The following is a 20,802-nucleotide window of genomic DNA, read 5'->3' as shown; positions in this document are numbered from 1 at the left end:
ATTCTAAGGTTAGATTTCAGGTGTGGATAGGTTAGATTAGAGTTCTATTGAGTTTTAAATAGATGCAGTAAAGTTCTTGCTTTATCAAATTGCATCACATGATTAGTTTTAGGTGGTTTTTTTGTTTAATTATTTTTTTTCTAATCATGTTCATTGTTTTGGTTGATGATTGTAGCGAGAAAGGTGGTAAGTCCTTAAAGGCCAAAAGGAATGAGAAGTTCCCCGAGGCTTGATGGTTTTTATTTGTGTTAGCTTAATTCAATTTTATAGTATAGATTAGATTAAGTAATCTAGCTTAGGATTGGTTGACAATGGTATGTTTGGTTAAATGCTTATTGGTAAATGATTTTTACTATGTCAAGTTTATGCTTATTGAATATTTGAAACGTGTGCGCACTACTGTGGAGTGTTAATGATTAATTTATGTATCCGTATTTGGTTCCATAATTAGTTAATAAACAATGTTGTATTGCTAGAATTTCATTGAAACAATGACGACTTTAATACTTGAATACATGCTATTAAGCATTGAGGTGTTGCCTACTAATCATGATGTTGAATTGATCCATTGGTATGTAATATGGACACTATGGAAATTGTTGTTATATGATGACATTTGACTTTTTAAGATCTAGTCGCTTGTTGTTTACGTTGATCTCTAGTATGATTTATTGCTTAATTTGGATTTATTGGCATCATTGAACTTTTCAATGCTCAGCGTACAAATTATTTGTTCCATGCATAGGCTTTGAAAGTACTTTTAAGTTATGATTGGACTATTCTTGTAACACCCCTTAACTTCAAATCGTCGCTGGAACAGGGTTACAAGGTATTACTGAACATATCGATCAATTTATGTACAATTCATAAATAAATAACAAACATATTAAAATTAAATTATAAAGCCCCTTTAATGGACCCTCGAGGCCCAAATTGCATAGTAAATTTTTCTGTAATTTAAAAAAAAAAGCTCGGTATATCCCCTTTATGAATCTCTAACCTTCCCTGTAAATTTTCAAACAGCAACTAATACTAATTCCAGTAGTTCAACCAATGCACTTATATACTCAAATATACCTAAATTATACTTAACATATTGGCTTGATAACTTAATTACCATTTCTAATTAATTCATAAAATCATTCAAACCATTTTAATTCATACTAATACCATAAACAATTTTCTACCATTTCACTAGTTTAAAACATCAAAACACCAAATGCTTTTATTTACAACATAATTATATAACATAACAAAATAACCATTATAATACCTATGTACATGCTACTTTCATTTAAGGAAGAAAACATCACCAAAAATTTTACGTTGAAGTCGGGTCCGTTTGGATGCTGAATTGAAACTCTAGACTTCTATTGACTTGCGGACGGAAACAACCATACGCTGAGTATTTTATACTTAGTGGTATTACAATAACTCAAACTATATAATTCAAATAGTTTAAATTGTATTTATCATAAACATTATAAATCATAAAGATTAATTTCCATTTAATATTATATAACAATTGTAATAGGCTAATTTTGGCCTGGGCCCCAAAAAAACAATAACCAAAGACAAGGGATGCAATTGGTCGAAAGCAAGCCAAAAAGGACTAAATTGAAAGACAATCATTAAATTGTGGCCAAATAAAAAATAGAGAAAGTCAAGGAGTTATCAAAATTTGTTGACTTGGTAAAAGGCTAAAAATAGGAAGATTTGATTTTTATTTATTTTATTTTATTTTATTTTATTTTTAAATTAGTTAGGCTATTTTTAGTAAACCCCATGTATATAAATAGGGGTATTTTTTTCTTTGAAGGGGGAGGATTTGGATGAATTACTTTGGATTCCTACTTCAATTCGAAATTAGATTATTCTCTATTTTCTTATTTCTATTGGAATTGAATTATTTTCGTTTCTCTTTCAAAAATAAAAATAAAAAAATAGTTTCGATAGCTTGGCGACTCCACTGGGAACCAATAAGAGAGTCAAGTCGTGAAATTGATTATTTTTTGTCCTTTTGTTCAAGATTAAAAATTTGATTTGAAAATCATGATTCTTTGTTGCATTTGTTTGTATGACTGTTATGGTTTGAGTCTTGTAGACTATTGCATTGCATTGCATGACCGTTGTGGCCACACATTTTAAGTAGAAGTGAGAAACTACATCTTTGTGAGGTTTTCACCTCTGCAAGGGCTAGTGGATTACTTCTGGGATACATCCGTACCTATGTCTTCGTGAGATTTTCATCTCCGCATGGCCATAGGGAAATGTATTCCCCTGAACTGAACTCGGTTCACATGAGCCTATAATGGGTGAGGATCGAGGAATCTGCTGGTTCGGGTACCTCTACTTTAGAACCAAACCGCATATAGCGAGCCTTAAGAGCCCAACCCTAGGTAGAGCCACTCCAAACCCTAGCGGTTACCCAAGTAGGTGTCCTATATTATTTTTTTCCTCCTGTGCTAACGTGTTTTGTTTTGTTTATAACTGCATTACATTACATCATCATAGAAAGGAGGTGTTGATTCATATTTGATTACTAAATAGAACAGCTTGTCATAAGAAAACGAATTTCTTGATAAAGTGGATTATAATACGGTTGTCTAAATATGGTCCAAGTAAACACAACCAAAGAAGGCTGATAGTTCGCGGAGGAAAATAAGAATTTACCTGATGATTCAAGTCGATAAAGATTATTCGAGAGCCATCATGTCCCGACTTTCTTAAAAGAGCTAACAAGCATCGCGAGGATAAGTGGGTAATAAGTCGTGGCCCGGATTAAGCAAAAAGGAGCTAGTGGAGGCATCTATTAGAAGTTTGCGTGGTTTGACTTTTACAGAAAAAGGGATCTCTTGGAATATGAGGGCAAAGCCGCATATGTAATCCGTTTTATGTAAGGGAATTTGTTTTCTAGAAAAGTTGTTCTAATAGAATTGAATTCAGAATCAACGCCTTACTTTCTTTTGCATTCATTCCATACATTTGTATTGCATTGCATTGCATTGCATCACGTGCATTAAACTTCAAAAAAGAACTCTAATTAATTAGAAATCGTCTTATAGTTACCCTGGAACATCACTACTACACACGGAGAAAAACTAGAGTTATGTATCAAAAGCTGGAAAAACTGGAACAAATGTAGAAAGAAATGCAGGATCGGCTGCAATTACATATGCAAGAACAGTTGGCCAAGATTCAGCAGGATATGAAGGATCATATGCTAGAATCTCAAAAGAATATGATGAACCAATTGTCTCAGCTACTAATGGGAAAGCCAGAAAAATAGAAGAGTCCCATGGTTAATACTGAGGATGACAGTGAGATCATTGCTTACCCTCCAGGTTTCACTCCAACAAATACCCTAGTACCACCACAAGGGGTGTCTGTCAATATCAAACCCCAACATTAGACTAGTACTTCGGCACTGATAAATTTCTCAACGGGCTCGTGTTCTAACCCCGAAGATAATCGGGCAAATCTTACAGTCCCTGACTTCGATGAGGTAGCGGAGGTAGAAAAAGCAAGAGTAGAATTTCCCCAAGTAACTGGAGGACCGATATAAATGGTTGGTAGAGAAATTCAAGGCGTTGGAAAGCGTTGATTATCATTGCAGAATAGATGCTAAGGAGTTAAGTTTGGTTCTAGATCTAGTGCTCCCTCCGAAGTTCAAAATGCCGGAGTTTAAGAAATACAATAGAACCAACTGCCCCGATGCCTACATCACGATGTTTTGTTGGAGGATGACTGGTCATTTTAATAATGATCAGTTATTGATTCACTGTTTCCAAGACAGTTTATTTTGGGGCTGCGGCCAAATGGTACAATCAGTTGAATCACACTTAAGTTAAATCATGAAAAGACTTAGCACAGGCCTTCATGAAGCAGTACGGCCATGTGACGGACATAGCGCCTGACAGAATCACGTTACAGAATATGGAGAAAAGGTCGAGTGAAAGTTTCAGGCAATATGCCAGATGTGGAGGGAAGTTGCTACACAAGTCCAACCACCATTACTAGAAAAAGAAATAACCATGCTCTTCATTAATACTTTGACAGCACCCTTCATTAATCACATGCTGGGCAGCACAACTAAGAGTTTCGCGGACATAGTGATGTCTGGTGAAATGATAGAGAATGCAATAAGGTGTGGAAAGATAGAGGCTGGGGAAAGCATCAGGAGGTCAGCTCAAAAAAAAGAAAAAACGAGGTTAGCAATGTGAGCGTGGGTTATGCGAAACCAACCACGGTAAATCAACTGAGAATGATGGTCACGGGCCAGCAAGCTTCATCAAGACAAGAGCCCAATACAAAGCAAAACACAGAGAAGCTTCAATTTACTCTCATTCCAATAATGTATCGGGAGCTGTACAAAAGTCTATTCGATGCACATGTTGTATCCCCGTTCTACTTAAAACCGTTGCAAGCCCCATACCCCAAGTGGTACAATACAAGTGCCCAATGTGAATATCAGGCGGGAGTCATAGGACACTCAATAGAGAACTACACTTCTTTCAAAAGGGTAGTCGAAAGGCTCATCAAAAGGGGTATTGTGAAATTCGATTATGCACCTGGCGTAGGAAATTCGTTACCTAATCATACTGATAATGGGGTAAACACAATAGTCGAGAATATAAGAAAGGAATATAGGGGAATTTGAATGACATATCCAAAGAGAGAATCAGGGAATAAAAGTTTCCAAATCCTTGCATACTTGGGAGTGTTTTGAACAAGGGGACTGTGGAAAAGATCCCTGTATTTTTAGAGCTAATCTAGGGTAATATTCAAAACACGCTTGTTGCTTTAAGCCTAGAGGCAATAAGAATCCTTTTGTGACATAGGCTTGTGTCCAGAATTTTTATATCAATAAAATGCATCTTGTCGAGCAAATATTCTTTCATTTTTTCCATTTCATAATATATATTCTTTTGTTCTTTGGACTGTCTTTTAAATATTCTTTTATTCTTCATTCATGATCATATCATATAAATAATCATCCTTAAAATCATTTATTCTTTGGAAATATGGCTTTGTACCTACAATAGGTCTCTAGATATCAACGACATGAGCAACGTTATAATTGACTCCCTTTTGGGGTGAGATATGTGTTTAAGCGGATCTCAAGACTTTAAAGATGGCAGAGATTGTAGCCTATATCCTGATTTGTTAAGAATGGTAGAACAGGATGAAAAACAGATTCTATACTACAAAGAGTCAGTGGACATTGCGAGCCTAGGAAAGAGATGAAGGTCGAAGCCTAGCTCACCACAAAGATAAAGCGATACATCATTAGGTTATTCCCAATTCAAAGAGGTTTTCACATAATCACATCAAGATATGCCTAGGCTACTAAAATGTAAAGATGCTATAGAGTGCTTAAAGATGCTATAGAGTGCTCGAAAGACAAATGCTAAGGGTTTTACGTTAGCCAGGTTAATCATGAGGTTCAGGTACTGCTGATCCACTATGGAAGGGGATTGTATCAGTTATGCCGTAAATGCCAAATGGAGGAAGACAATACTTATGTGTCATCTCCATTTCTTCACAGATTTTCCATATGTGGGGCATGGATGTTATCAGGACATTCTCGTCTAATATACACCGACCCATCTTAGTATTCATTGATGTCTTCACGAAAAAGGTGAAGGTTGTTTTATATGTCAATGTTACAAGGTCGATAGTCATAAAAAGGGGGTACCGACAGGTAATATCAGAAAAGATCATGTCTAATACAACTACACAATGTCAAAAGATTACAGTCTTCAAAGATCAGACACCATATCACAATGCAGCAAAGGCAGCCAAAAAGAAAGAAACAAAAAAGAAAGAAAAAACAAAAACAAAAACAACAAAAAAGATTGTGGAAAGTGACTGTGACTTGTAAAGATTGACATAAAGAAGTTACCGTTTACCCTCTATTCTTATCAAACGTTGGATAAGACCTTCATTGGGGCAATGCCTTTCTCATTAGTTTTGGAAACATTTTGTCCATTGTTTTTTTCCTCCAAGTCTTGCCAGAACTAAAGGTTGGATGAGATAGAATAGATCCAATCCCGATATGATCAGTCGAATTTGAAGGATATCTGTCACAGTCAGATGATGCAGGTTTGCGACAAAAAGGGGGTTCATCCTAGAGAATTGGGGACCTGGCGTTGAAGAAGATCATTTCTATACAAAAAGACTTTAGATGAAAGTGAATGCCAAACTAGAAAGGACCTTATGTAGTAAAGAAAGCATGTTCTGGAGGAGCATTGATATTGTCAAAGATGGATGACAAGAACCTGCCCAATTCGATGAACTCAGATTCAGTCACAGTTAACAGTTTCAAAAAAAACACAAAAGAAAAGAAAAAGAAACAAGAGAGGCCAAAGAGAAAACCCGCAAATGGCGCATTGAAGCCAAAGGGGATTTGAGTTGAAAACCCAAAAATGGTGGCTCAAATTTGGATCAAAGTGGGGCATACAATAGTCTTACTATGTCTAAATTAACAATGAAGAAGTATGCTACGTCTTGGGGCATCGACAAAGTACTCCGGATTCCCTAAACATAAATTGAGCTCAAAATGATCCTCAAGAAGTTGGTACAAAAAAGCTCAAGCTGCAATATCTAGGGCATCTAGTTTTCCATTTTGCCCATTTTAAATTTGTTATCTTTGATACGCCTCAATAAATTTCCTTCTTATTACGTTTGCAATCTTTTGAGCTATGCTCCCAGTTATTTTCTCTCTTATCCATTGTTATGATCTTTTTCAAGCATTTTGCATTGGAATAATAATTAATGGACTAATAATACCTTCACAAAAGAGGTTCTGCGTATTACTCTGGAAGTTTCTAAATGGTACAAGAACCTGAAACTGGATTATTGTTTAGAACTTACCAAGCCTAAGGGTTGGGAATGTTTGAGAAAGAGGAGTCTAAATTATGACTATCTCTTCAACTTTTTGATCAAAGATACCAGTTGAACGAAGAGACAAGACATTGCGTCGGTGATACAACCTTGACAAATAATGATTAACCCAAGCATAAAAGGGGATCATTCTCGAGAAAAGAAATGATATTCCTTATTCATGCTAATATCAGGTGTACACATCTGATCATGACACCTGAGGGATAGTGTAATAGACCAAATTAATGGAAAGATTCAGATCCTATACTTCTGGGTTGTAAGGGAGGGTTTGAAAATGGTACAAGTCTTGGGTCCTAGAAGTACAGTGAAATGGATCCCAATGTTACAATGGGGTAAACCAATTGAACAAACGGATTGTTTCTACAGGTTTTCTGTTGGAAAATGCTAGCCGGGCAAGTAGGTAGCATAATGCAACAGTGATAAAACTTTGATGAATAATGAGTGATGATATTTTAAGCTTTTAAAAAAGGAATCATTCTCATGGCATTTTTACATTCATACATTTATAGCGCATTTGATTAGGGTCATCTGATTCATTTTGATCATAGCATCTTAATCATTTGGCATAAACATAAGCATATGAAACCGAGTCTACAGGGCGTGTTCTCCAGAGGATAATGTAGCGACATCAGTGAATTCACAAGTCTTATCTTCCTGAGGTAGCAAGGAAGCAGACTAAAAATTACAGATCTTATCTTCATGTATCGGCTATGGAGCAGATCGAAAATAGTGAGTCTTATCTCCATGTATCGGCTATGGAGCAGGTTTTAACCACCAGCCTTATCTCTCTAACGTAGCAAGAGAGCAGGTTGAAGATACACGTCTTATCTTCTTGAGGTAGCAAGGAAGCAGACTAAAAATTACAAATCTTATCTCCATTTATCGGTTATGGGGCAGATCTGAAATGGCGAGTTTTATCTCCATGTATCGGCTATGAAGCAAGTTTTAACCACTAGCTTTGTCTCTCTGAGGTAGCAAGAGAGCATGTTGAAGATACAAGTCTTATCTTCCTGAAGTAGCAAGTAAGCAGACTGAAAATTACAGATCTTATCTCTATGTATCGGCTATGGAGCAGATTTTAGCCACCGGCCTTATCTCTCTGAGGTAGCAAGAGTGCAGGTTGAAGATACAAGTCTTATCTTTCTGAGGTAGCAATGAAGTAGACTGAAAATTACAGATCTTATCTCCATGTATCGGCTATAGAGCAGATCGAAAATGGCGAGTCTTATCTCCATGTATCGGCTATGGAGCAGATTTTAGCCACCGGCCTTATCTCTTTGAGGTAGCAAGAGAGCAGGTCAAAGATACAAGTCTTATCTTCCTGAGGTAGTAAGGAAGCAGACTGAAAATTTCAGATCTTATCTCCCTAAATAGTAGTGGAGTAGATCGAAGATGGTGAGCCTTAACCCCCTAAGCAGTAGGGTAACAAGCTGAAGATTACAGATCTTAGCTCCCTAAGTAGTAGTGGAGCAGATCGAAGACGGTGAGCCTTAGCCCCCTAAGCAGTAGGGTAACAGGCTGAAGATTACAGATCTTAGCTCCCTAAGCAGTAGTGGAGCAGATCGAAGACGGTGAGCCTTAACCCCCTAAGCTGAAGATTATAGATCTTAGCTCCCTAAGCAGAAGTGGAGCAGATCGAAGACGGTGAGCCTTAACCCCCTAAGCAGTAGGGTAGCATGCTAAAGATTACAGATCTTAGCTCCCTAAACAGTAGTAGAGCAGGTCGAAGACGGTGAGCCTTAACCCCCTAAGCAGTAGGGTAACAAGCTGAAGATTATAGATCTTATCTCCCTAAGCAGTAGTGAAGCAGATCAAATACGGTGAGCCTTAACCCCCTAAGCAGTAGGGTAACAGGCTGAATTCACAGATCTTATCTCCCTGAGCAGTAGTGGAGCAGATCGAAGACGGTGAGCCTTAACCCCTTAAGCAGTAGGGTAACAGGCTGAAGATTACAGATCTTATCTCCCTAAGCAGTAGTGGAACAGATCGAAGACGGTGAGCCTTAACCCCCTAAGCAGTAGGGTAACAGGCTGAAAATTACAGATCTTATCTCCCTAAGCAGTAGTGGAGCAGATCGAAAACGGTAAGCCTTAACCCCCTATGCAGTAGAGTAACAGGCTGAAAATTACAAATCTTATCTCCCTAAGCAGTAGTGGAACGGATCGGAGACGGTGAGCCTTATCCCCCTAAGCAGTAGGGTAACAGGCTGAAGATTACAGATCTTATCTCCCTAAGCAGTAACGGAGTAGATCGAGAACAGTAAGCCTTATGTCCTTGAGCAGCAGCGGAGCAGGCTGAAGATTACAAATCATATCTCCCTAAACAATAGCGGAGCAAATTGAAACGAAAGCCCCTATACCCCTGTAGATGCAATGGGTTAAAGCGAGGCTACTTAAAGAAAAGAAGCGCCGAGACTTAGCAGGCCCAAGCAAAATTGGCCATTTTATAGTCTTTGTTCCATTCTCGTTACACGACAATGAGCAAAGAGGGGCAACTATAATAGGCTAATTTTGGCCTGGGCCCCAAAAAAATAATAACGAAGCCAAAGGATACAATTGGTCGATAACAAGCAAAAAAGGACCAAATTGAAAGACAATCATTAAATTGTGGCCAAATAAAAAAGATGGAGAAAGCCAAGGAGTTATCAAAATTTGTTGACTTAGTAAAAGGCTAAAAATAAGAAGATTTGATTTTTTTATTTTATTTTATTTTATTTTAAAATTAGTTAGGCTATTTTTAATAAACCCCATGTATATAAATAGGGGTATTTTGTTCTTTGAAGGGGGAGGATTTAGATGAATTACTTTGGGATTCCTACTTCAATTCGGAATTTGATTATTCTCTCTTTTCCTATTTCTATTGGAATTGAATTATTTTCTTTTCTCTTTCAAAAAAAATGGTTTCGACAACAATTATATCATTTCATCAACAATATTATATTTTTTTACAATCTGTTCTTCCATCAATTCATAAGTTTTAATTACGTATTATCATATCACATATATCACAATGATTCATAAATCAACTTATACCTCCTTCTTATATTTTCAATCATTCAAATAATCAAATTCATTCAATTTACTCATTTCAAATAAATCAGACTTTGACAGATACACAGATTTCATCCAAACACACCAGAAATGTCCAACCAAAACACATCAGTATAATACTCCAAAACACACCAGTATCATATAATCCTCCCAAACACATCAGAATAATATAATCCATCCAAAACACACCAGAATAGTATAGAGTGCCTCTTCGGATAAATCCGAAGGATATAAACATCAGCATCTCCAAATCACATCTCCAAATCCCTTCTCAAAATCATATGACATGCCAATTATATTTGACATAGTCCAACTAGTTAATAGGACATAGTCCGACTAGTTAATAGGGTATTCTTTCACTTCTTTTTTTTTTCAATTTCATTTCCATATCAATTTCAATTCCATTTCAATATACAATCAATTCAATATACTTCCAATCTCAATCCACATATAATTCAATACTCATACTTATTCATACTTCATTTCAAATATTAATACTTACCTTATAATGTACTTACCTTATATATAAATTTAAATATAACATTTAATAAATAATAGTTTGAGTTATAGTAATACAAATCGTAAATTTTCTCAAGCTACTCCTCGACTATCTTTTCTTTTCCCTTTTGCGTTGACGTCTCGGATTCTTTATTAGCTACCAAAAATTAAAATAATTTACACTATTAATTACAACAGTAGTTTAAATTAAATAATTAAATTCTATTCAATTTATATCCTATTTTCAATTTAATTCTAACTAAACTTACTTATTTTCTTAACTCAATTCATACTTTGTTTCTATTCAAATTCCTTCCATATTCAACTTAGTTATCTAATATTCATAACAGAACCCTAATTTAAAATTTCTTTCAATTTAGTCCTTCTAACACAAAACTTATAGCTTACTTTACAATTTAATCCTTTTACTAATTCTAACTTAGAATTCATTCAATTAAATCCCTAATTTATCTTTTTGTTCAACATAAACTATACTTAAAAACTTATGAACTTCCAAACTATTAACTTAATTCTATCAAAATCTTGTTTTAAGACTTCTAAAATATCAAAATTAAAAGAAAATGGCTTGATTAACTTACCTATTAAAGCTTAAAGCTCCGAAACCTAAATTTTTCCTTTTATTTTTCTTTCCTTCTTTCTTTCTCCCTATTCGAATTACTCTTTGTTTCTTTTGTTTTGTTTCTTTATTTATTTTATGCTTTCATCCCTTTTTATTTTGTTTACTTTATTTTATATTTAAGTTAATTTAATAATTATAAAATTCTATTTAATAACAATATAATTAATATATTTGTTTACATGTATCTTTGTACATTTGTACACTATCATTACCATCCATTTGTCTTTCTTTTATTTATTTAACAAATAAAAATCTTATAATATCAATATTTAATTAATAAATATCTTTAACTTAAAATTTAAGTAAATACATAATTATAATACAAATGTATATATTCATATTATTACAAATGTCATTATCTAATTTGTTTTTCATACCAAAAATATTATAATTTTAATTATTTATCTAATAAATATCTTTTACTTGTTAATAATAAATAATAAATATCTACTTAATAAATAATACTTGTATCACAATTGTATTATACATATTATTATACATGTATCATCTCATTATCTTACATTTGTCAACTTATTAATTTATTCACTAATATAATATCAATTAAATAATAATAATCAATAAATATCTTTTACTTTTTATTTAAAAAATATACAAATTTTTTACAAGTGTATTTTTTTTATTTTACACATGTATTTAATTATAACCATACAATTGGCATGTTTTAGTTTATTTACTTATTTAAGTTATAAATTAATAATACTATAAATTAACATAATATAATATATATATATATAATTAAAACAAAAATCTTAGATTTTATTTCCTTTATGCCGCCTCAAATTCCAAATGTGGCTTAATTGTCCTTTTGGTCCTTTTTATTTTCTATCAATTTATAATTCAACTTTTACCCTTTATTCAATCTAATCCCTTTTTTTTAATTACTCTAAATTAAACCAAATTCACCTAATTAAGATCTAATTAAACACACTACTAGACTTATAATTATTCCTAATAATTATTTACGAACCCGTTTCACTAAGACAGAGGTCCGATAATGTACTTTTCTGATGCCTGTGAATTTTGAATCATTACAATCCTTGACATCCTAGACTCAAGTCTCATCTCGATTTTTGAAATTTTAAATGTCAGTTTGGTTTTCTTAATGTACGAGCATGTACTGGGACTTTTAAAAGATTGATAATATGTGTTGGTTAATAAGTGAATGCCTATGCTAGTCTTAGTGTATAAATACATATTTGGTATTATGGTTTGCGTTTATTTGAACTTAAAAATCAAATTTGATATTGGGTAATATAATTTTATGCATAATATTTTATTTTAGTAGTGAGATTTTGATTAAGCATTTTTTGGATGGAATTTTTTGTGGTTTAGACATAGATTGATATATTTATTGTGTGCATATATTGTTGAGGTGGTTTTGAGAAGTGCCTAGAGCAATGCCCACTGGTTCTTGCAGTGTTCAGCCTTATAACTTGTCATATATGGAATTGACAATTTTTTGCAACAAAATTGTTGGGTTAAGATATTTGCTAATATTTTGGACGTGTGCAAACTCTTCTATGATATCCAAACCTGTCATGAAAATATATTTCGAAGACTGGTTTGAATTGGATCAAGTAAATTGACTTCCTAGTTTAAGCAGATTGACTTGGATCAAGTAACTTCGTAAATCATATTGAAGATATTATTCAAGCTGGTTATCTTGCTATTTTGATGAGAAGATTGAGTGTAATTAATTTTTATTATATATTGAAAGGCTTGTAGAGGTAAAAAGGTGTGGAGAATTTTAACATTCATTTTGTTATTTAGAACTTGTTTTTTAGAGTGCATTTTGTAAGTAACCAAGTAAATCAGTAGGTTTTTATCCGAAGTTTTCAGGAAGAAAACTTAGAGGAGAGTGATCATGATCTTAGGTGCAAAAGTGAGGTCGTTAATCTGGTGTTAGTGCTTGTAATAACTTGTGGTATGAGGTGTTAAAATAGTTATTATCTTTCTAGGCAAAGCCTTGCAGACATAAGGAAACTAAACTATGTAAACATATCGAGTATTTATTATTTTTCTACTCTGTTCTTCACTAGTGTCTGTAGCAATTGTCATTGCTCATAGCACTGCTTCTGATATAGCTCAGTTTCTGCTTGCAATTATCGATTTTGGAACTAACATGTACTCTTGAGGCATGTTCAAACATGTTTAGGTTCATTTTGAAGCAAGTTAGAATGACTTGAAATGGTATTTTCTGCTTTTGGGCTCAAATCTTGAGACCAAGAAAGTTAAGTCTTTTTTACATATTGGATGAACAAGTATTGATACTTGATTACCAACTTTCAAGACTTGACCCAAAGTATCAAGACTTGTGCACCAAGTTTCAAGAGTGGACAAACAATTTTAAATTTTATGTTTCAGGGGTTATCAATATTGAGACTTGTACCCCAAGTCTAGAGACTTACTATCCTTTTTTTTGTTCTTAAGATCATTTTCGTCGAGTTATTGCTTGATCATCATCAATGATGCATGACATCTTTGAATTTATGTTTTATTCATGTTAAATATAAATTTTTAATCATGCATAATAAATATTTCGTTTTAAATTTGTTTTGTTTAGGTTACTTCGATAATCAATATGATTTTTATATCCAAATCCACCACCTGAATCTAGTCTAGAGTGTAACATGAAAATTGACATTTTCCACAAACACAACATACTCCCTTCAATTTTTTCTTAGTCCCTTATAATTTCATTGAAGTCCTTGAATCATAGCCACAAACTAGTAATTTACCGTACAAGACTATTGAGTACTTGCCATGAGGAATCTATCATTGCTGCATCACATTCTCCATAAAAGCCCATTATGTGAAATATTTTATTACCACCTTCTAATATATCCATGTTTATGTGATTAGATGAATACAAGCATAGTTGTAAAGCCACATCAACTATCTACACAATCATTAGTCCACTCTTTTGGCCATTACACTCCACTATAAAACAACTTTGCATCCCCCATTTCTTTCCAAGCGAATCAGCGATGGCGTTTTTAAGCTTTGTCTCGCAAAGGAACACAATGTTGGGAACTTGTTATGTAATCCTATTCATAGATTCCGAAGCTTCTTTACAACTATGTCATTGTTCTTTACTTGCAGGTCTCTTGGTATGGTTGTCACATTCAACATGAATCCCTTGTCCAAATTAACACCTTAAAATCGATTTGTCAATCACTTTTTCACCAACTAATTTGATTAAAGACATTCTTAACCATGACTCGTATTGTTGTATCCTCTTCTGTTCCTTTTTTTTTGCATGATTTAACTTAGCAAATTTCATTACATTCTACATCCATATGATCTACTTTTTCCATAACCATTCATTGACCCAATATTCCAATTGCATTGTCATTTCTTTTAACAAAAACTATCACACCTAGTGATTTGTTATATCCATCTCTATCTTTGATGATATGAATTGATATAGTAATCATCCTAGTCATTAATTAGTGCTATATACGTAATTGTTTTTCAATAAGCACGTACAAGTATAGCTATTTTTTTTTATTATTTTAGATTTATGATTTATGAGGTTTTTAAAATTGAATTTAATGTTTAAACAAAAACAAAATCATGTCAACAGGTTCAATTGATGGTCAAATTATTTATTTGATTAAAATTAATCTTTATTAATTAAGTAATGGTGTAATTTACACAAAATAGTAGCTGCTTGTTTTGTGAAAGCCAGTAGAACAGGGCAAAACGCTCTCTGTAAAAAGAGAGCGGCGTTTAAACGCACAGTAAAAGAAGAAATGCTAAAGCAGGCTCTCCGAGTCCGACTCGGTGCTATCTCCTCTTCACCTGCCTCCTCTACCATGTTGTCTTCTTCTTCTTCGATTCTCGCCCTCAGAAGCAACAACCCTGCCTCTCTTCTTCCTTCTAGATTCTTCAGCAATGGAGTTCTCAACAACCAACTCGTTTTCTCGCCTCACTTCCAACGCTCCATTTCCCTTCGGTGTTTCGCTTCTTCCAGTGGATTCGATAAAGTTCAAGTTCTAAATCCGATCGTCGAAATGGACGGTACAACAATCTTATTAAAAAGCCGCCTAATGAGGACTTTATGGATTACATTTTCTTCTTGATCCTTTTTACTATTATTTTTGCTTGATTTTTTTTTCTTTTTAATAATTAGGTGATGAAATGACGAGGATTATTTGGAGTTTGATAAAAGACAAAGTATGAATATGAATTTCTTTTCACATTTCCAGAATTATTAATAGCTAGTGGTTAATCAATGCTTGTTTGTTTAATTGCAGCTTATATTCCCTTATTTGAATTTGGACGTGAAATACTTTGATTTAGGGATATTGAATCGTGATGCGACTGATGACAAAGTTACAGTTGAAAGTGCTGAAGCAGCTCTAAAGTGAGTGTCTTTTTTACCAGGCTTTTTAGACATGAGCTTTGCCATGTTGTTAGAATAATAACCGATGGTTTTTTATGTTGTTATAGTAGTAATTTAGTGTGAATGTCGGGTATGTTCAATTTTTTCTTTTAAAAAAATTATTGTATTATGAGAGACCTTGTAGGTTCATATCCTCATACTATATTACAATATGGGACAAATAGTCAAATACTGTTGTCAATCACGGATATTTCAAGAAAAAAGAAGACAAGATTGGTATTTAGATATTTTGAGGTAATGTATGACAATATATTGGGTATGTAGAATGCTAGAATTGCATTTTTAACATGACTGATAAATGGTATAATATGTTTTTGTTGAGACTGGGTCTGCATTAAGATAGCATTATCATGTCAAGTGAAAGAGAATTTACTGTAAAATATGGTAATACTAATGATTGTGGTTTTGCATTTTGCTGAGTTATACTTATCGGATTGAGTCTGGATGATGGAAGGAGCTTCGCCTGGGGTGAGGTGATCTAAGAGAGAGTTCTTCATAGCTATGTTATTAGGGCTTGGATGTCGGTCTCAAATTGGATATGTGTTAGACTTAGGTATTTTCATTTTTTTCAAGTTTTCCCATGTATTTAGAGGATTCAGAGCGTCAAATACAGGTGTCAAATACATATATTAAAGAAAAATGAAGAGTTGAAACAACATAGGTTCAGTGGGTTCTTATTTTAGTATTTGATGGAATATTTATTTAACTTTTAGGTCGGGAAGAATAAGATTATCTATCTTTGGAAAGAGGGAGCAATGGAAGGAAATTTTCTAGTATCATGGTTGAGTTGCAAAATAGTACATGTTATGTCTCTCAATCATTAGATCAAAAACCTTTACTTTCCTTAACCCTTTCTTTCCTTCCTATCAAATGGACGCAAAATGTTTTTGCAATGGTTTTAGGAAAATGAAGATTGAAGTTTTCAAGAATGTTATATTTTCTTTATTCACGGCTTGAAACCTGCAGCTGTAAAGAATGTCTTGTTTTCTTTCAGGTATAATGTTGCCATCAAATGTGCCACAATCACTCCTGGTTAGTCATTCTTTTGCTTTTTTATGATTTAAGAGTCTTGCAGATTGATGTGTTTCCTTGTATATAAAGCATCTAAGGTGATTATTTTTTTTAATTCTTCAGCTTTTTATCACACTAAAGTTAGGTTATGTTTATCATGCAGATGAGACAAGAGTAAAAGAATTTGGGCTGAAATCTATGAGGAGAAGTCCTAATGGAACAATTAGAAACATCTTAAACGGTTTGTCTTTCAAAATAATCTCATTGTATTCTCATTTCCGGGATAAATGTTGAATAGTTGGCATCTTGCATGAATTGATTTGATTTCCTTTAGTTGTTTAAATAGTATCCTGAAGTTTGAAAGGTTTGTCTTCCATAACCAGTCATTGGTGGATGTGTGCTGAAATAAGATTTTAAATCATCTATCCACTGTATTTAGAACAGATGAATTATGATGCTTAGCTGTAATTCTTCCTCATTTTACTGGTGTCTTTTCCTTGTATATTCAGTCCTTTTAATTGAGGTGTTGCTTCTTTTTGTAGGTACTGTCTTTCGTGAACCTATCCTATGCAGGAATATACCAAGAATTGTTCCTGGTAAGGATTTCTTCAGATTGACAATAATCTGAATTATTTTGGAAAGCTTCTGTGAACTTTTTCTCCCTGTTATATAGGTTGGAAGAAACCCATATGCATTGGCAGACATGCCTTTGGTGATCAGTATCGTGCCACTGATACAGTGATTACTGGACCAGGAAAGCTCAAGATGGTTTTTGGTGAGTTGATTAACCTACATGCTTGGCATGGTGCCATTGACTTAGTCTAGAAAAATTTTATTTCTTAAGATTGTAACTGTATTGCCTTCTTTCCATCTTTAGTCCCAGAAGGTGGAGACAAGCCAGTGGAGCTTGATGTCTATAACTTTAAAGGACCTGGTGTAGCACTTGCTATGTATAATGTGGACGAGGTTTGTAAAATTTGTGTTCATTTTTCCAATATGAAAGTAGTGCATGTGTAGATATATATTTACATGTATAAGTTTGCAGCCTTTTGATTGATTAATTAATTTAATTGTCATTTTGTGATTCTTCAGTCAATTCGTGCTTTTGCTCAGTCCTCTATGTCATTGGCTTTTTCAAAGAAGTGGCCTCTTTACCTGAGCACAAAAAACACTATTCTGAAGAAGTATGATGGCAGGTGATGTTTTCATTACTCATTTTCCGTTTCCCCTGAATGTCCTACAATATTGGACTCTTTATTCAAGGTTACTCTGATTTTTTATTTGCAGAAGAACTGCTGAATTCTTATCTTAGGAAGTTTATTACAGGTTTAAGGACATATTCCAAGAGGTGTATGAACGAAACTGGAAGGACAAGTTTGAAGAAAATTCTATATGGTTTGGTTCTTGCATTCTAGGGAATGTATGCTTAAGTTTTCTGGTTAGATATGTGAAATATTTGATGGATTTTTTGTCTAGGTATGAACATCGACTGATTGATGACATGGTGGCGTATGCCGTAAAAAGTGAAGGGGGATATGTTTGGGCATGTAAAAATTATGATGGAGATGTCCAAAGTGATCTACTTGCTCAAGGTGCTATTTATGTTGAAAGCTTTTTATCATATATGACAAGCATGCGCACACACGCACACACAAAAAAATTAAAAGGGATAGTAATAATTTACTTCTATGGATTGTCCATTAATATAATAAATCATATTTTCTTTTTCTGTTTTTGAAATGCCTTCCGATAAAAATGGATATAGTCTTTGTGTTAATGAGCTTAATCATTTACAAATCAGCGCTCGAGTTTGAAACAATCTTTTTTTTTCTGGAGTCTAAACGCATTTTTGCTATATGCAGGATTTGGTTCTTTGGGCCTGATGACTTCTGTGTTGGTTTGTATCAATTGACTTCGTTTCTCATCTTTCTGTATTAGCTTCTCCATTTTGGCCATTGAATGTTGCAAATCTTTGTAATCACTAATTCCACAGCTGTCGTCTGATGGGAAGACACTAGAAGCTGAGGCAGCTCATGGGACTGTAACACGACATTTCAGGCTACATCAAAAGGGACAAGAAACCAGTACAAACAGCATTGCTTCCATATTTGCATGGACAAGAGGGTTGGAGCACAGGTATTTTATATTTCTTATGCTTTCAAGGAAAGTGATTCAGCTTCCTCTTGGAATTCTTTTATCTGTATTTGTTCCAACTGAACTCCTTGTTTCTTTTCCTTTATTTTACATAAAGGTTTTGGGAAAGAAACATATGAGTGCCTTCAATTGATTTATCCTAGTTTTTGTCTAAGTATTATTATCATTATTGGAATTAGTTTTTTTATTTTTTTTTAACTTCCATGTAATTCCCATGCAGAGCTAAACTAGATAAAAATGAAAGGTTGCTGGACTTTGTTCAGAAGTTAGAAGCTGCTTGCATCGAGACAGTTGAGGCAGGAAAAATGACGAAGGATCTTGCCATTTTAACCCATGGACCCAAGTATGTTACTCTCGTTGTATGAGTTTTCCATTGCTGATGTTTCTTATTTTGAACTTCTATGTTACTTAGTCTCAGGTGTAACTGAGTGTTGAATACGGATACGTGTCAAACACTGGCTTTTTCAATTTTGTTATAAGTTTTCCATGTATTGGAATGATATTTGGGGGGTCATCTCCCATACCCTTGTCCAAATATGCATCTGACATGGGTGTCAAACATGAGTACTCCAAGAAAAATGAAGATTTAGAATAATATAGGTGAATTTCACCCCCATAATCTGATCTTTCGTCAGATGGTTCTTCCTTACCTGCACCAGCCACTTTATGTATATGTCTTCTTTAAAAGGTTATATGTCTGTTAACATTTAGTGACCCAAAAATAACGTATGACCTTATAGTTAACTCGGTACTTATGAATTCAGGGTAACTAGAGAGTTTTACTTGAACACGGAAGAATTCATTGATGCTGTTGCAGTAAATCTTGACTTGAAGCTTCGGGAACCAGCTTTGTGCAAGTAGACACTTACATTAAGTTGCTCAGGTAATTTCCAACATTTGAAGACATTTTTTATGGCGCATGACAAGGCATAAACCACAAACTGAATGTTGAACCTATTTTTCAAATGCCAGAAGCACTTTGGAATCAATTGGATGTACATTTTTATGAAACTGGTACATTTTGTAGTCTCCAGCTATATGTTAGCTAGAGTCGGGGGTGGCTGTAGGATATAAACATGCATCAATGCATCTTCATTTTTCCTTTAAAAAGGGATTTTATATTTGATGTCCTCACTTATGTCAAATAAGTATATCTAAAATAATAATAATAAAGAACCCGGATAACATGGGTCTCCTTTTTACATGGATGGTGAAAATTTTGTATCTTTATGCCGTGTAAGCTGTCCTACTTTTGGTCTGTTTATTATTGTGGATGTTATATGCGCGAGAGATAAGGTATTATAGATTGGGTCAGGCTTATGTATAATATTGATATTATTTATGGTTATTTAAGTCGGACTTGGTTTAAAATATGAGCTTCACAGCTCTTATTTGTATGTAGCTAAATCAAGCCACTTATGTTCATTATATATTTGTTGGAAGGCTTGGCTCTTTTTTAGTTGGGCTTAAGTTTTTTTTGCTTTTATCCGTTTTTCGAGTATTTTTGTTTAAAACTTCGCTTGGATGGATAGTTTGGGTCATGAATAAGTTTTACTTAGTAATGGTTACGGGTGGGGTGTGGCAGATTTTTGTCTGCCCCCATCTCGACCCGAAGTTCTACTCCTGTCCTCCGACTCTGACATTAAAAAAAAAACGATTTCAACCTGACCTGAAATTTATTTCATTTTATTGCTTCAAATTAACCAAATCTTTCGTTATATTCTGATATTCTGATTCGACTCCAAAATTTTATTAAAAATTTAATTCTGACCTGACAAATTTTTATGTGCTTACTTGATAATATATTAGTTGCTTTGCTAAATCTGAATCTATTGAGATTTATATCAAAACTTTGGAGCCATTATTTGAGAAAGTAAGAACAATAGTGCGGTAGATGAATTTGTATAATACGTTTAAAGCTATTTACTTGGGTACTGTAGTGGGCCAAATTTGTCCGGCCCATGCAAACACAAAACAAACCAAAAAATAAACCAAAAGCCATAAACATAAAATAAATAAAATTATAACAGTCCATTAATTAATGTCTGTTTACAAACCAAATCATTACATAGCCCAAACCCAATTACATAATCTAGACTTAAAATTAAAACCCA

The 20,802-nt window shown here is 33.9% G+C and overlaps 1 protein-coding gene across 2 annotated transcripts; it reads left to right on the top strand.

Moving 5' to 3' along the window:
- Positions 1-14,779: 14,779 nt before the first annotated feature.
- On the top strand, positions 14,780-19,890 carry LOC107897570 (isocitrate dehydrogenase [NADP]). 2 transcript variants are annotated; one of them, XM_016823063.2, is made up of 16 exons: positions 14,780-15,138; positions 15,251-15,294; positions 15,375-15,484; positions 16,518-16,555; positions 16,698-16,775; positions 17,077-17,130; positions 17,208-17,309; positions 17,412-17,500; positions 17,627-17,730; positions 17,861-17,929; positions 18,011-18,126; positions 18,397-18,431; positions 18,528-18,670; positions 18,909-19,031; positions 19,453-19,571; positions 19,661-19,890. In XM_016823063.2, the coding sequence occupies exons 1-15, from the start codon at positions 14,871-14,873 to the stop codon at positions 19,547-19,549; spliced, it is 1,470 nt and encodes a 489-aa protein (XP_016678552.1). In that variant the 5' UTR covers positions 14,780-14,870; the 3' UTR covers positions 19,550-19,571; positions 19,661-19,890. The 2 variants fall into 2 exon arrangements, with proteins under 2 accessions (XP_016678552.1, XP_016678551.1); XM_016823062.2 differs by having other exon boundaries at positions 19,453-19,890.
- Positions 19,891-20,802: the final 912 nt, after the last annotated feature.

Source organism: Gossypium hirsutum, chromosome A10 (assembly GCF_007990345.1).
Source record: "Gossypium hirsutum isolate 1008001.06 chromosome A10, Gossypium_hirsutum_v2.1, whole genome shotgun sequence".
NCBI classification, from domain to species: Eukaryota; Viridiplantae; Streptophyta; class Magnoliopsida; order Malvales; family Malvaceae; genus Gossypium; species Gossypium hirsutum.
Note: the sequence above shows the minus strand (reverse complement) of the source record. Positions and strands in the feature narration are given on the sequence as shown.